This window comes from Ochotona curzoniae, unplaced genomic scaffold (genome assembly GCF_017591425.1).
Source record: "Ochotona curzoniae isolate NIBS_2020 unplaced genomic scaffold, NIBS_Ocur_1.0 patch215, whole genome shotgun sequence".
Classification (NCBI taxonomy): Eukaryota; Metazoa; Chordata; class Mammalia; order Lagomorpha; family Ochotonidae; genus Ochotona; species Ochotona curzoniae.
The window spans coordinates 234,465-249,123 of NW_024466768.1; the positions used below are offsets into that span (position 1 = coordinate 234,465).

General features: G+C 37.6%; 1 protein-coding gene across 1 annotated transcript in view; it reads left to right on the forward strand.

Moving 5' to 3' along the window:
- LOC121166706 (amine oxidase [flavin-containing] A) overlaps window positions 1-14,659 on the forward strand; it is a 54,022-nt gene that overhangs the window by 35,086 nt on the left and 4,277 nt on the right. The window contains exons 6-12 of the mRNA XM_040995957.1: window positions 2,692-2,833; window positions 4,945-5,094; window positions 5,407-5,566; window positions 6,401-6,497; window positions 10,202-10,255; window positions 12,236-12,293; window positions 13,583-13,680. Of these exons, the coding sequence (XP_040851891.1) occupies window positions 2,692-2,833; window positions 4,945-5,094; window positions 5,407-5,566; window positions 6,401-6,497; window positions 10,202-10,255; window positions 12,236-12,293; window positions 13,583-13,680 (759 nt within the window). The remainder of the gene's footprint in view (window positions 1-2,691; window positions 2,834-4,944; window positions 5,095-5,406; window positions 5,567-6,400; window positions 6,498-10,201; window positions 10,256-12,235; window positions 12,294-13,582; window positions 13,681-14,659) is intronic.

A 14,659-nucleotide genomic window follows, 5' to 3' on the forward strand; every position in this document is an offset into this window, starting at 1 on the left:
TGAGACCACTTTAGACATTTCAGAGCAGATTTCAATGGGAAATAAATCTGTGCCCTAAAAAAATAAGTAAATGAGGTAGAATTTCTTTTAGTAAAAGTGTTGTGAGCTTAATAAAACCAATAATTGTGTTTTACACTTTATAAAGATTGGCCACAAAAGCAATTTGTAAAAGTTTAAAGTAAGTCCACATAGATGGCTAGTCCTGTATAAATAGAAAATATAAACTATATGTGTTCAAATCTGTACTAATAATGTAATTACTTACATTTCAGTAATATAGTTCTCCTTGCTTAACAAGACAGTATGTACTTCACTAGGCACTTTTGCCATTGGGTAGGCATCATAGAATGTAATTCACATGAACAAGGACATCTATAGCATCCCTAGGTGTTGTATTCTTTTGAGGCTATCATCATACATATAGTCCCTCATTGACGAAAACACCGTTTTTCAGTGCCTGGCTGTACTTGCTTATGTATTAGTGTGTATAATATTTATATAATTATTTGAGATATGTGTTAGAGGCCTAATATGCGAAGACACTATACCAGGCATTGAGGAATGGTGGTAAACTAAATAGAAATTATAACTAGTTTCATGAAGTTCACATTCCTTTAGCAAGAAGTACTCACAGTGACCACATAATGACCTAACAGTAGAATAGTGCCTGCAACAGGAGGAGCTTACCTTGTCTGAGGATAAAAGAAAACATTCAATAATGCATTATTTTAAAATTGAAATTATGGTTATTGCCTCAACTAAGAATGCACCTCAGGGGTCAAGGGAGACACAGAGGATGAATGCTTTGGGGGAATAATATCATCTAAGAATAACCTGTATGATGGAAGAAACAGGAAGGGTAAATACTGTGGCAGAATAGTATCTTTTGCAACTAATCCACTGTGTAGTTTAGAGAAAAGAAAATGATATCTCCCAGGAATGACCTGAATGGCTAATGCAAGACAGGGAATCTGGGATGATGTCTGAGTCATAGTGCATTGTGGAATGAACCACAGAGGCACTGATAAGACAGATAAGTGGTATGTGTGGAAATGGCATCTTTCAGGATTGAACCATAGTTCGATAAGGGGAGTTAGGCAAAGTGTATATAGTGGGATGGTATCATCCAGAAATGACCCACCCAGTCAGGGGAGAAAGGGTGGGTAAAAGAAATTGGTAGGATAGTATCTTGGAGAGTGGTGTCTTCCAAGAATAAATCAGTTAACCTGGAGGAGGAGGGAAATATTGATTTAATCGGTATGGTATCTTCCAAGGATATTCCAGAGTTGCAGGGGGAATTAGGAAGGTGATTATTGATAAGTGGGAATAGTTTCTGGGCTGGGATGAAACAAGGAAGGGTGAATGGGTTTGAAGGACTGCTATCTGGAGAATGAGCCACTGAGGATGGCAAAACTGAGGTCATCTTCCAGGAATGACCCATTTTGGCTGGGAGGAGACAGTCAATGGATGATGTTGAGGACAGGTACCTTCCATGAATGAGCCAGGTTGAGAAGAGGCAGGAATAGTTAGAGCTGCGAATGATCCACAGGATCAGATGAGCATCAGGAAATGTGGATGTTTTGGAAGCAATTGTATCTTCTAGGAACAATTCATTTTTTTCTGGGAGAATAAAAATAAACTTATAATGTAAGGGGATATCTCCAAGCAATGAGAAAGATACTTAGTGTTGTTGACAAGATGCTATCTTTCAGGAATGACCTACCTGGGTAATGGGTAGCAGGAGTGGGTAGCTAATTGAGAGAGAGTAGTATCTTTCAGAAATCACCCACATGGTACAGGAAGGAGAAGTGAGGGGAACTGGGAGGGTAGGTGACTATTGTAATGGAGATGATATTTGACACAAAGAATAGGGCCCAGACTGGCAAGGTGGATAGTATTCAGGGGTGTCCTTTAGGAATGGCTCACAGGGACTTTGAGTGAATGGTATGTTCTAGGGCAGAATGATTGTTGAAACAGTTCTGTGAGTTTGCTGCGATTGTTGAACCAACCTCCTGTGATTCCTGCTACAGACTGATAGGCTGTAGCAACTGAGTGCTCTGTATGCCAGGATCACAGAATGGCAAGAGTGTGCAGTATTAGAGAAAGTTGCAGTATTTCTGTAGCAGCCAGTGTTACACGATACATTGTAGGCATTTGTGATTTGGCCTTTCTCCATTTTAAGCTGTGGAAGGGTTTTAGGCAGAGAGATTTTTGAGTTTGCACTTTTAGACCTCATTGATTATTTTATAAAGTATGGAAAAGAATTCACGAGGGAATGAATAGAAGATGATCAAATAGTATCCACCACTGGTGTAACCAAAATGAGGGAACATGGTAACCTGGGAGCAGGGTGAAGCAGCTAGAGGGAGAAGAAAGGATGGTTGTTATAACAGATGAGAAGTGTCCCTCTTGATTACTGGCAAACATAGTGACAATTTAGACAGACTGGATTCTAAACATTTGGACCTAAACTGTAATTTCTTAAAATTCTTAAAATTAAATCTTTAAAAACAGAAGAATACCTTGTTCCACCCCTCAAGAGCTACAAAAAATGATTCCTTCAGATGAGCCCTGAGATTTTTTTTCAAAAGCAATGAAATTACTTTCTAAATACCTTATATTTTCAAAATTTATAATTCTTTGGCTCATGTATATGTAAACTGCTGACTTACACTCTTGTTCTGTGAGCAGGACTGCCAGACACTTCGCCTATCTTTTTGTTAACATCAATGTGACCTCCGAGCCCCACGAGGTATCTGCCCTATGGTTCTTGTGGTATGTAAAGCAGTGTGGTGGCACCACTCGGATTTTCTCAGTTACCAACGGAGGCCAGGTATGCCATGTCTGTTTTGAGACTCTAACTTCCTGTGTGGTTTCACTTTCACCCATAGCAGTATTTTGAAATATGAACAATTAGCAGCATGAAATGATCTAAAAAATTTTTCTGAAAATTTTTCTATTTGTTTTGTCATTCTTGAAAAGTTCACAGCTAACAGCTATTTCCTTTTGAACTAGTAGGTTTTGGAAAACAAGTTCTTTACATATTTAGATAGGAAAAATAGGCTAAATGTAGGAAGCTAAATTCCTAGAATGAAATAAATTCAATTTACAAAATCATTGTACTGGAAAAGTCAAACAAAGTTTTTGACCTGCCTGTTCCTCTCAGATATTTTGGGTTAACTGTGATAGAATGAAAGTGATTTTTCTACCTTCTAGTCACAAAAGTAATTTATGGCTACTGTAGGCAAGAGCAAATTCTGTATTTTAAATTCTTCATTTTAGCTACCCACTTGCATTTGTCCAGCTTCCATCACATTCCCATTATTAACAAAGGAACTCTCGATTCATTGACTGGATCTACAGCAAACTGGTGGCAAAACCAGAATCCTAATCCCTTGATTTTTCAGACTCTGCGATTCTTTGTTTATAGGCTCCTCCTTGTCCAGAGTAAATGGATAACATTTCTAAGAATGCTGTGCTTAGATGAGATGAGCTTAACCAGTAGCAATTCACTTATAACTTATGCTCTGTTCTCTGATTCCCTAAATTCTGAATGCCAGTATGAAATGTGAAGACTTTCTATGCACATGAATTATCGCTTTCCTCAGGAAATCCCTAAGCTGTTCTATGACACCAAAATTATTGCCCATTTGATCCTTATCTTTGACAAATGTAAAGCAGTTTCATTTTATGTCTGTACTTACCAGGCAGAAATTGCACACCACTCCTTCTAACCCATGTTTTACTTTCTGAGTTATCTTGATTGATATTTGATATTTGTATTCTACATTCAGAGAAGCTACAATACTTAAAGCCAAACTCTACTTGACCTTTGGGAAAGTAAGATTCAGCTTATGAATGTCAATCTATTAACATAATAGCTTTGTTGAAGAACTTAACTTTGTCCTTTAGTAATATAATTCACCAAATACTAAGCATGAAGGAGTAAACATGAACAAGATAGAGATAACTCATGGTCTTTCCACTATATTAAACTTCAAGAAACTCGTAGAAAATGTAAGTCAGAATACACATCAAATGATGCTAGTTTTCTTGGACAAATTATGAATTTATATCTGAATAACTAACAGAATATTTTTATGAAGAGCTTTAGTGGTATCATTAAAGGAGTAGCCAGTTATGATAGTGCAAAAAATCACTGTGTGTTTATGATTGGAGTATTTAATTTTCAAATTTTGGGATGTGCTTTTTCTAACCACTGAAAAGATCTTCTCTGGCAAGGTAAAAGCATCATCCTGGTTCTTACCAAATGTACTGTACTGAGGACTTACCTTCTCAGATAAAGCTGGACCAGTTTCCATGGTAAGCATAGCAGATGGCAGTGGACATAGTACTGAAGACACAAATAAGGTGCTTATCCTTAGTCCCTCTGCCTCTGCTGTCAAACTTCCAGACAGTTTTGTATAAAGGTACTCAGGATCCAAGATTCCTATTCTGAGAACCTCATCTGATAATGACAGGTAGGACACTCTAAGTGCATTGCCTACATTTTGCCTTCCTAGATAATCATAACCTAGGACTGGGAACAGCCAAGTACAGTTAGAAACCACATCCTGTGGGAAAAGTGTGAGACCCTCCTTTTTCCAGGGCTCCTTCTATGCATCACACTCTTGGGACATTTGTGGTCCAAAGACTTGCTAAAATGTTTTCATTTGATCAGAGCATCACTGATGTTAGGTGAAAATTTCTTCTGATTCTATGATTTTGTAAACTAATAACAGTTTTTCACTGCTGGAAGCTGTGTGTAGAATAATTGAAGAATCTTGACACATGTTGTTTTTGTCTTTGTGAGCTCTCCCAGCAGTCAAGTGTGCAGAGGCTGAAGTTGTAACTTGTGACTTTCTGGAGGTTAATTAATTGGTGCCAGTATGATTTTCCTTCCTTTGGATTTTTAAACTTTCCCTTTCTTACTGACTTTTGTAGGAACGCAAGTTTCTTGGTGGATCTGGCCAAATAAGTGAGAAGATAATGGAACTTCTTGGAGACCGAGTGAAACTCAATCGTCCTGTCACCTATGTTGATCAAACTAATGACAACATCATAGTTGAGACAGTGAATCATGAAACCTATGAGGTAACTGATTTCAATACGAATGTGTATATATATATATATATACACACATATGGAAATATATATATGTATAAAATAGGCCTTGTGTCTTCTGCAGTTTCTGATGAAATAATCCAAGAAGTGGCATAATTAATGCTGACATATTTCTGCCTCAGTTTCCCTAATTACTAGCATTGATTGACCTAAGTCTGTTTTGTGGCCTCATTTTGTATGTTGTTATTTCTTGGTGTCATTCAAAATATTAAAGATGTTTCATGCTGACAGCAAGAACTGCAGCTCATGTTTAATGTGATATTTTGTTTACGTGTGTTTTAGTGCAAATATGTGATTAGTGCCATCCCTCCAATCTTGACTGCTAAAATTCACTTCAAACCGGAGCTTCCATCAGAAAGAAACCAGTTAATTCAACGTCTTCCCATGGGAGCTGTCATTAAGTGCATGATGTATTACAAGGAGGCCTTCTGGAAGAAGAAGGGTAGGTGGTTCTTATTCAGATTTTAGCTGAATTAAATGAAAGAACAGTGATCTCTTAGAAATATTGAGCAAAATGCTCTAAAAACAATAACAAAAATTACTGTTTTTAAATGGTAATGAAAGTTTCAGAAATATTATTCTACCAACTTGACCACAGCTCTGGCAACACAAAGTGACCCCAGAGGCACTTGTTGGCAGTGAGAGGAAAGGAAAAGACCATACCAGTTGTAAGGCCACCACTACCCTGGCTTCTGGTCTTTGTCTTGCTACTTTCTCTTCATTTGCAAATTAATGCCAAGGGACACTATAGAAAGATCATTGCTTTGAGGTCAGATATCCCTGGGTTTCACTTGCTTACCAGCATTGGTCCTTTAAATATAAAGTGCAAACAGTAATCCCTACTGTTAGGGTGTTCTGGATATAATTCTTGGATGTGGCAGCTCCTGTTGAAAAGCCTTCTGCTCATACGGTATTCCTTTTCACCATTTCTTCAGGACTGATTTTAGATGGGGTGATTCCCTCTAATAATATCTCTGCTTTCCTCCTGTATATTTTAGGATCCAGGGCCATGTTTGTTTGTTTATGCTGTGTATTGGTCATAAACCCTCTGTGTTAAAGGTGATAGAGGTATATTGTTTTCCATATGTGGGGGTAAATAGACATCCTTGTATAGCCAATGTGTATATTCAACAGGAAGTAGCTTCTAGGCTTAGATCAAAGAATAATAGATAAGTTTTACCTTCCTCTTACAAAAATAATTCATATGTATTTTATATGTGTATCAATGTCTGTGATGAGGTTGGTGTCAATCTCCTATTAATTTTTCCTGGTTAAGATTACTGTGGTTGCATGCTCATCGAAGATGAAGATGCTCCAATTGCAATAACCCTGGATGACACCAAGCCAGATGGATCGGTACCTGCCATAATGGGGTAAGTTAGAACTGGGAGTTTTGCATTTTCCATATTATATTGGTAGGTTAGTGTAGACCTTGGCCAAGTATATTGTTTTGGAATTGAGTTAGGGCAATGATAAGTATCCCTACAAAATTGTATCATGTTTCCACGGATTAAAACATTATAGTAATATCTGAGTTTGGTACGAGAACACTGGGACATCTTTCCAAATTTAACACCATTTGAACTTGTGCCCATTTTTTTCCCTCCCATAAAATGTATATGCTGAGGTAGAAATGGAAAGAACAGCTACACAGATGATATGGTAGCCAGCTTTGCCTAGAGATAGCAGGTCTGTACCCATTGTGGAATGTAAACATCTTACCCTATAAAACCTATCATATTCAAGTTTTTGAGCTTTAAAGCTTTAACTTTTTCTCCATCGAAAACATCTGCTTCGAATAAATGTTAGTTTGTTACACTGGGATCAAGGATGGCTGTCCAATTAGGAAGGGTAGATTGAACTAGAGCTGGGCCTTGAGTGGATGGCTTGAATTTTCTGTCAGATTTTCCATAGTTATCTTTCACCAACGATACTTCCTCCACCTGTGGAAGTACAAGAATGGTGCAGGATGATTATGTGTACAGGAGGGAGTCCTTCCCATTTCCTTTCATCCCAACACATGGTTCCCCTGCCTGTAGAAGGCTAGGGTTCCAGAGAGAGAAGTAAGCCTGTTACAAAGACCCTCCTAAGCAGCACCCTAACCTCCCAGCTGCATGCTCTTTAGTCAGTCAAAAACAATACAAACAAATTATTTTTTTCTGCCACATTTTCATAAAAGAATGCAGCCTCAGCAGTCCAGTGACTTTTAGACACCAGTATCTTCCCCGTTTGCTCCTGGGAATACATGCCTCCTGCCAGAAGGAGAGGTGAGCTCATGTATATCATATCATTGAAGGAAATCTACAGGGTCCAAAGGAGCAAATCAACATCCCAAGGCAGTTAGAAAGCAGGCTGAGCTACTGGACTTCTGGCAAGACATTTTATGACCATTTCACTAACTGTAGCTATGAGAAATAGTACCAGCATCCCTGAGAAGGGCAAGTGCTTACAGAGTAATGACTATAAGAATAATACATCCCTTTATCTCTAGCTGCATTGAGAAAGGAAGGACATAAGTTGTTTTGTATTTGAACCACCACTCATATGGGATGCTGGCACCACAGGGAGTGGCTTTACTTACTATGCCACAGCATTGGCACCTGTATTTATTAATTCATTAGTTTTCTTTGAAATTGATAAATAATAATTGTAAGAAAAGTATATAGAGTGTAATGTGATATCTCAATATACGTATACATTGTAGAGTGATCAAATCAGCCTGATTAGGATTCCTATCATCTCAAATATTTATCATTTCTTTTTAATGAGGACATGTAAAGTCCTCCATTTTAGATAGTTTGAAATATAAACTATATTTGTATCAACTAATTACCCTGCTTTGTAGGAGATCACCAAAACTTATTGCTCCTAACTTTAACTCTGTACCTGAGGGAAACTAGAACTACCTCCCCAAAATAAGGATTGCTGAGCTGAAGCTAGTTAAGATGGGGAGGGGGGTGGAGACTGTCTTCCTTCTCCTCTAAAAGCAAGAGAGAGATTTATAAAGAGGAAAGGTCTTTTTCTCCCCCATTTCCCATCTTTAGACAGGATGTAGGATGTAAATTCTCCCTTATTGGAGACAACCCTTTATCAGCTCAAAGAAGTGGAGAAGAATTTACTCCATCAGTGCCTTTCCAGATATTTACATTCTCACTGTTTCCTGCCTTTAGAAACCTGGGACTGCTTTTATTTTTTTTGATCACTTATCTAGAATTTATGGTTCTTTGTTAGGTGTCCTATATCAGGCAACACTCCTAAGCCACTGCCTTGAGTTAGTATTCATTCAGGTTTCTCCCCAGTGATACGCACTGCATGTCTTAGCCACCTTTCTCTTGTTAACCTGTCTTTTGCTACAGAAACCTGTATTTATGAGGGATTTATTGGGGATGAGGGAAACGTTTATTTTTTTCCCCTTCATACTGGTTGAGTAACCTCTCCAGTTTTATCAAGACAATTGCCTCTACCCTGCTCTTTGCTCTTGATAATGAAAGCTTTGTAGAGACGTGATCCCATTCTACTGTTTGCTCTTGGCCATGAGAACCTCACAGATAGGAGTGGTAATTGGCCTGTGCTATGTAATAACCAGCACCTTTTGGGAACTGGAAAGGACCTTGTGCTTTATAGCTGTGAGATATCCCCAACACAAAGCCAGCCAGCTCTTAAAATTTCCACAATAAAAAACCAAAGAAAGTAAAAGGATATTCGTCTGTTTTTATAATGAGGTCAAAGAGGTTATTTAATTGATGACTTGAAATTTTACAAAAATAGCTAGGATTAAAAAGCTTTTATATAAATCATTTAAACCTTTCATCAAATACTAGTTGTTATCTTTTAAATACTACATACATCTATATTGAGTGATTCTTGTATATACCTGAAATTTGAAATCACTCATAGCAAGCCATGACTTGAAGTGTTAAATCAATCAAATTATGATTATTCCATAATGTTAAGTTGTTTGGATTTCTTAAATATTCCGTAGATCCTTTTGAGATAGCTATTTTTGGGGTTAACACATTTTGTGTCTCTGTTTCCCAGGATGGTCTTAAATAACAGTTCTAAAAGCATTGTCAATCAAATTGAGGAACAGTTTAATTTCAGGGTGGAGAGATGAGGAAATATCTGCTTCCAGCCCTTGCATTTTTAGCCCTGATCTATTTGTCTTTTGGATCTAGAACAAAAGAAATACAGTTTTAAAACTATTTTCTGTTGGATAAATAAGTTCATTGTCCTTTAGCTCATTTGGATTTTTGAAAGCTTTCTAATAATAGTATAACTAAGGAATTTATGTCACAACTCAATTCTTTAAAATATGTAGGCAATTAGTAATGCCAGTATAATAAATAGAATCTATTTGATTAAAGGGAAGCAGACAGATTATGACTGAGTTTTTAATAGAGATACTTTATGTAGGGACTATGCTAGATCATTTTCCCAGGAAACTGCCTTGGAGATGAAGACTTGAGAGCAAGAGGTTTACTGGGAAGTGGACTGGGGATTGTTACCTATGGCAGCAGAAGGAATCAGGACTAGACAGAGGGAGAAGTTCAGCTTTAATGTGGTCCCAGCAAAGGCCTCAGCCTATGGGAAACCCTGGGTCTCAGATTTGTCCTAAACTGACCCAAGGTCACTGGATATCAGTTGCCTCTGGAAAGGTTAAGAGCTGGAGCCAAGCAGGTCTCTGTTAAGTGAGTTAACGGTCCTACAGAGAGACATGAGGACCCAGCCATGACATTGACTGCATACATATACTTCTATGTGTTTTCCCAGCTTTGATCAAGAATTTGGCAGCAAATAAGTCTTCATGTAGCACAACATTATTAATTCAGCCAGCACATTGTGTGCCCAAAACTGTTATGGGTTGAGCATCAAATATTGAGGTGGAGATAACCTGTCATTTAGGAGCCCACAGTCTACCAGAGATTTTGGACACAGCAGACAACAAAAGGCCACATGACATTTCCTCTGAGAGAGGACGAGGTCTAGGAGAGTTCTTTAATTCTGAGTGCATAGAGATATAAACAATTTCAAAAGAAGGGTAGTGACCTAATCATTCAAATGTAACCTCTCTCTCTAGCTTCATTCTTGCCCGTAAAGCTGATCGGCTTGCCAAGCTTCATAAAGAAATCAGGTAAGACTGTATCATTTGAAAAAGAGATGAAAGGTCAGTTTCATATTTTGTTTGTCTCACTGACAACAATAGAATACCATCGGGAAAAAATACTTTACAGATACTCTCAAAACCCCACAATGAGTTTACATATTAGTATTCATTTATAGTAGTTGAAAGGTAGACTTTATCTGTAAGAGGAATAGAGAAAAACAATAGAAAAGATAAGCTGAATGGGGGAAATCTTTGTGACTTGATCACTTCCTAAAAGGCCTTGTCTCATTAAGCCATTATATTTCTTCTTAAGTTCCAGCATAAGAATTTTGGAAGGGACATGTACTTTTCCAACTATAGAAACCAGAAATAGCATATTACATATAGTTTTTTCATTATACCCACTAAGCTTGACATTTTCTTTTGGATTTCCTGCTTGCTCTTCTTATTAATAATACAATAAATAGCAGCCTGGAGGTAGACATTTGGTTATGATTGTACATGGTGGCTAAATGTCTCAAAATATCTGAGAAAGCAAGACCCTTACTGAATATGTTATTGACAAAAACAGAGATTTTCCAGGACTAATTGTATCGAAACTCCATAGTGGATGTTTCTTTCTTTTAAAAATTGTATGTATTTATCGATTTAATTTGAAAAGTTAGAGATATAGAGAGAGCAAGTCACAGAGACAGCTCTCACATCTGCTGATTCACTCCATAAATATCCATTATATCTCTTGCTGGACTAGGAAAAAAACACACACAAAAACAAACAAACAAAAACAGGAATTCAGCCCACATCTCCCACATGGGTGGTAAAGGCCCAAGTACTTGAGCTATCACCCATAAAGAAACCCAGCTACTTGTGCTATCATGATGTATATTAGCAGGAACCTGGAACTGGGAATCAAGTCAGGACTCAAAGCCAGACATTCCTGTATGGGAGGCAGGCATTGCAGCTGGCTGCTTAATAGCTGAGCTGAATGCCTGCCCGTTTTATTTATGATTTTTTTGATGTGTGGTTTGAACAGGAATTTAAACATCTACCTGATGCTATGTGACATGGTCTCAAGAGTTGCATATGTCTCTCCCTAAAACCTTCCATGAGAAAATAGTAGCAATAACCCATGTTTCTAATTCTACCTCTTCTTTTAGACTTTATACCCATGTTATAGAAGTTCTGAAAGCTATACAAATTATGTAAATTAAAGATTTAGACCCATTTCTCTGATTATATTTTGTCGCACAGTATTCAGAAAAAATAGGGAAATATTTAAAAAATAATTTCTAATGTAATTGATGACATAAAATTTCCTGTATGTACTTCTATTTCTTTTATTATCAGTAAGCATGATTTCTACTCTCCCACCCCAACTCCTGTATGTTTGTGGCCATTTGCTTTTTATGCTTGTCTTAAACAGATTTGTATTACATTTGCTATATTTTTTAAAAGAAATATTACTTGTTAAACTTTAACAGAGTTTGGAGCAGTTTTATACATTTAAACTATCTCTTACGTGACATTCAAAAGATTAAATCAGCTTTGTAGGTTTGTAGCTATTTGAAAGAGATACAGGATAAGTTGCAAGACATTATCAAATGTACTATATGGATATAAAAAGATTCATTATAGAGTTCCAGAAAAATGATACAGAAACAGTTCCTAAGACTGAACTAAATTTAATTAATAATTATTTTATCTATTTCCAACTCAAATTGATGCAGAATTAGATATGGAAGGCAAAAAATGTTAAAAGAAAGTGAATTTTCTTCAATCTTGCAATCAAATGGCTATGCTGAGGCTTAGAAAATTGAATGAATACAGAGATTCATTATTGAGCTTTTTCATTTTGTGTCAGTACATAAAGCCATTGATTTGATTTTTTTCTGTACTCCATTTGATTTACTGGCAAGAGCCCTAGAACTGACTCTCTCTCTGTAAATATATATATTTTATATCCATCAGCATAATACTTCCATAACATTTTTGGTTCTTGTTTTATAGGAAGAGGAAAATTTGTGAGCTATATGCCAAAGTGCTGGGATCAGAAGAAGCTTTACATGTAAGAAATCCCTGGCATAAATTCCTAGCATGTTCAGCTCTGTTTATTCTAAGTGGCAAAGCAAATCAGATTCTGCTTTCCTGACAGTCTTACGAAGAGTGTATAAAGGGTTATGCTTAACTTGGAAGATTAACTTCAACAAGCACAAAAGGCCATTAAAAGTTGGTGTCAGGTGCATGGAGTTTCTGACATAGCAGCTCCTTAGACTGTTTAGGTACTCACTGAATAACTGGCAGCCAATTATGATCAGAGCCAGGAGACACAATTATTATGTCAAGGGTGGGTGAAAGTGGTTCCCAGGACACAGGTCCTATCCTGTTGTTAGTGTCAACTGCCTGCTGCAAAACAAAACCCCACATGTATGTCATCATTTGTTCGTGAAGGAACAGTGGTATTTACATGACAAGATTCACTAACCCTGGACTATCTGCGCAAGTTCCAAGTCATACTAATTTATTTTCCCATGTATAGACTCAATTCACAGGTCATTTAGGACATTCAGCTTTCAGTTCACCACCAAAAGTGATTAGGAGAATGAAATTGTTTCTGAAGAACTTGCCAATACCTGGAGGCCCTTTTAGGAGGTTATATCTGAACTGCTCAAATAATAAACTTTCAGAATGTTAGTCTTAAGAAAATCAGAGAAGATTCTCTCATGTCCCTTGGGGAACAATTTCATCTTAACTGTTCCATTCAAAGCAGTATTCCCATCATTCATGTTAGAGAAGGAGTTAGAAAAGCTTCAAGCAGACCATCCTATAAGCTGATTTATTGTGGGGTTTTCTGTGGACTTTGGTCTAAAAACTTTAACTCTAATCAAGATATTGGGAAAATCAAAGTGTATATATTTTGTTGCTATCATATTTTCCTCTGTTTGTAAAAGGTCTTTTTTATTTGAAGGATACAGAGAAAAAGATTTCTCATCCTCTAATTTATTCCCCAAATGCTTTCAACACCTAGGGTGGAGCCATGCTGACACCATCGAGGTCTCCCACTCAGTTTACAGGGTCCTGGGTACTTGAGTTGTCACCATTGCCTTCCAGAGCCAGAAATAGAGCCATGATTCAAAACCTGGGACTTTGATATGGGATACAGGCGTCCCAAGCAGTATTAACCATTGTATTATAATGCTGGGCCTGATATTTCCCTTTTAATAAGTTAGAACAGCGGGGTCATCTTTCTTTAATATAAAAATTTTAATGAAGTAAAACACACAAGTGGTTTTGTTGTTGTCTGGCAGCATTTCTGCTTTGTTTTCACTTTACAATTGTTTCTCCACTAAACTGCAGCCGGTGCATTATGAAGAGAAGAACTGGTGTGAAGAACAGTACTCCGGAGGCTGCTACACAGCCTATTTCCCACCTGGCATCATGAGTCAATACGGAAGGTACTACCTAAGCACCATACCAACTAATACAAGACATGTACAAAGTTTAGTGGGAAGTCTGGAAATAGAATGAGCATTCCTATTGCTAATATTCTAGATAGTCAATTTGCATAATTCTAGATGTCCATAGGAAAATAAGGAAGCTATTAAATGGAACTATGGCTGCTGGCACATAGAGCAATAGGAAAGCACTGAGGTAGGGACAGGGGACTTAAGATGTTGGCAGTGCTTGTGGGAGTGAGGGAAGATGCAGTGCCTGCCAAGGGGCCTTCCGGAGCTCAGATCAACATATAGTGTCACATAGTTTATGCTGGACTCCTTGGCACTAGTCTACACAAAGGGACATTGGGTGTGTTCATCCAGTGCAGCCATGTTTCCAACACAGCATCAGTTCTTCAGAGGGAGCAGTTCTTACTGTGTGCAGTTAAAGTGTGAGAACCTGGGTTGGAGGACTATAGAAGTTCACCTTAACTTTAGAAGCTGGAGATATTTTGCATTATAGGCATAGTGTCCAGGATCAATTGTTCAGTTACAGGAATACAGTAGCCAGGAAAGCCCAAAGGGATAGCCTCCTAGAAGGAATCTTTGGCAGTTTTCCAAGCCTCAATGCCGTTTATCAAGGTAGGAGTGGAAAGAGGCATTTTTAGCATAAGCAGTGTTGTCTGGTCACATATGTAGAATTACACCTACATCTGCTTTCCAAGGGACAGAGCTAGGAAATTAATGCAAAGTCACATTTGTTCACCAAGAAGGAAGAGTTGTTTATTAGCTCTTTCCTTCAGGAGAATTTTACTTGTCTTCCCCCCCCCCCCCACTTAATCGAATCAAATATTCTTTGTTAGTGAGCAGGATTGATGAACTGGATTAGTTCTGGAGTCAAAGGAGAAAGAAAATAGAAGTAGGATTAGGAATTAATGAATTCCAGTGGTCCTAAATTAGAAAAAGAAATACCAGTGGGCTTCAGTGAAGGCCTTTGGGG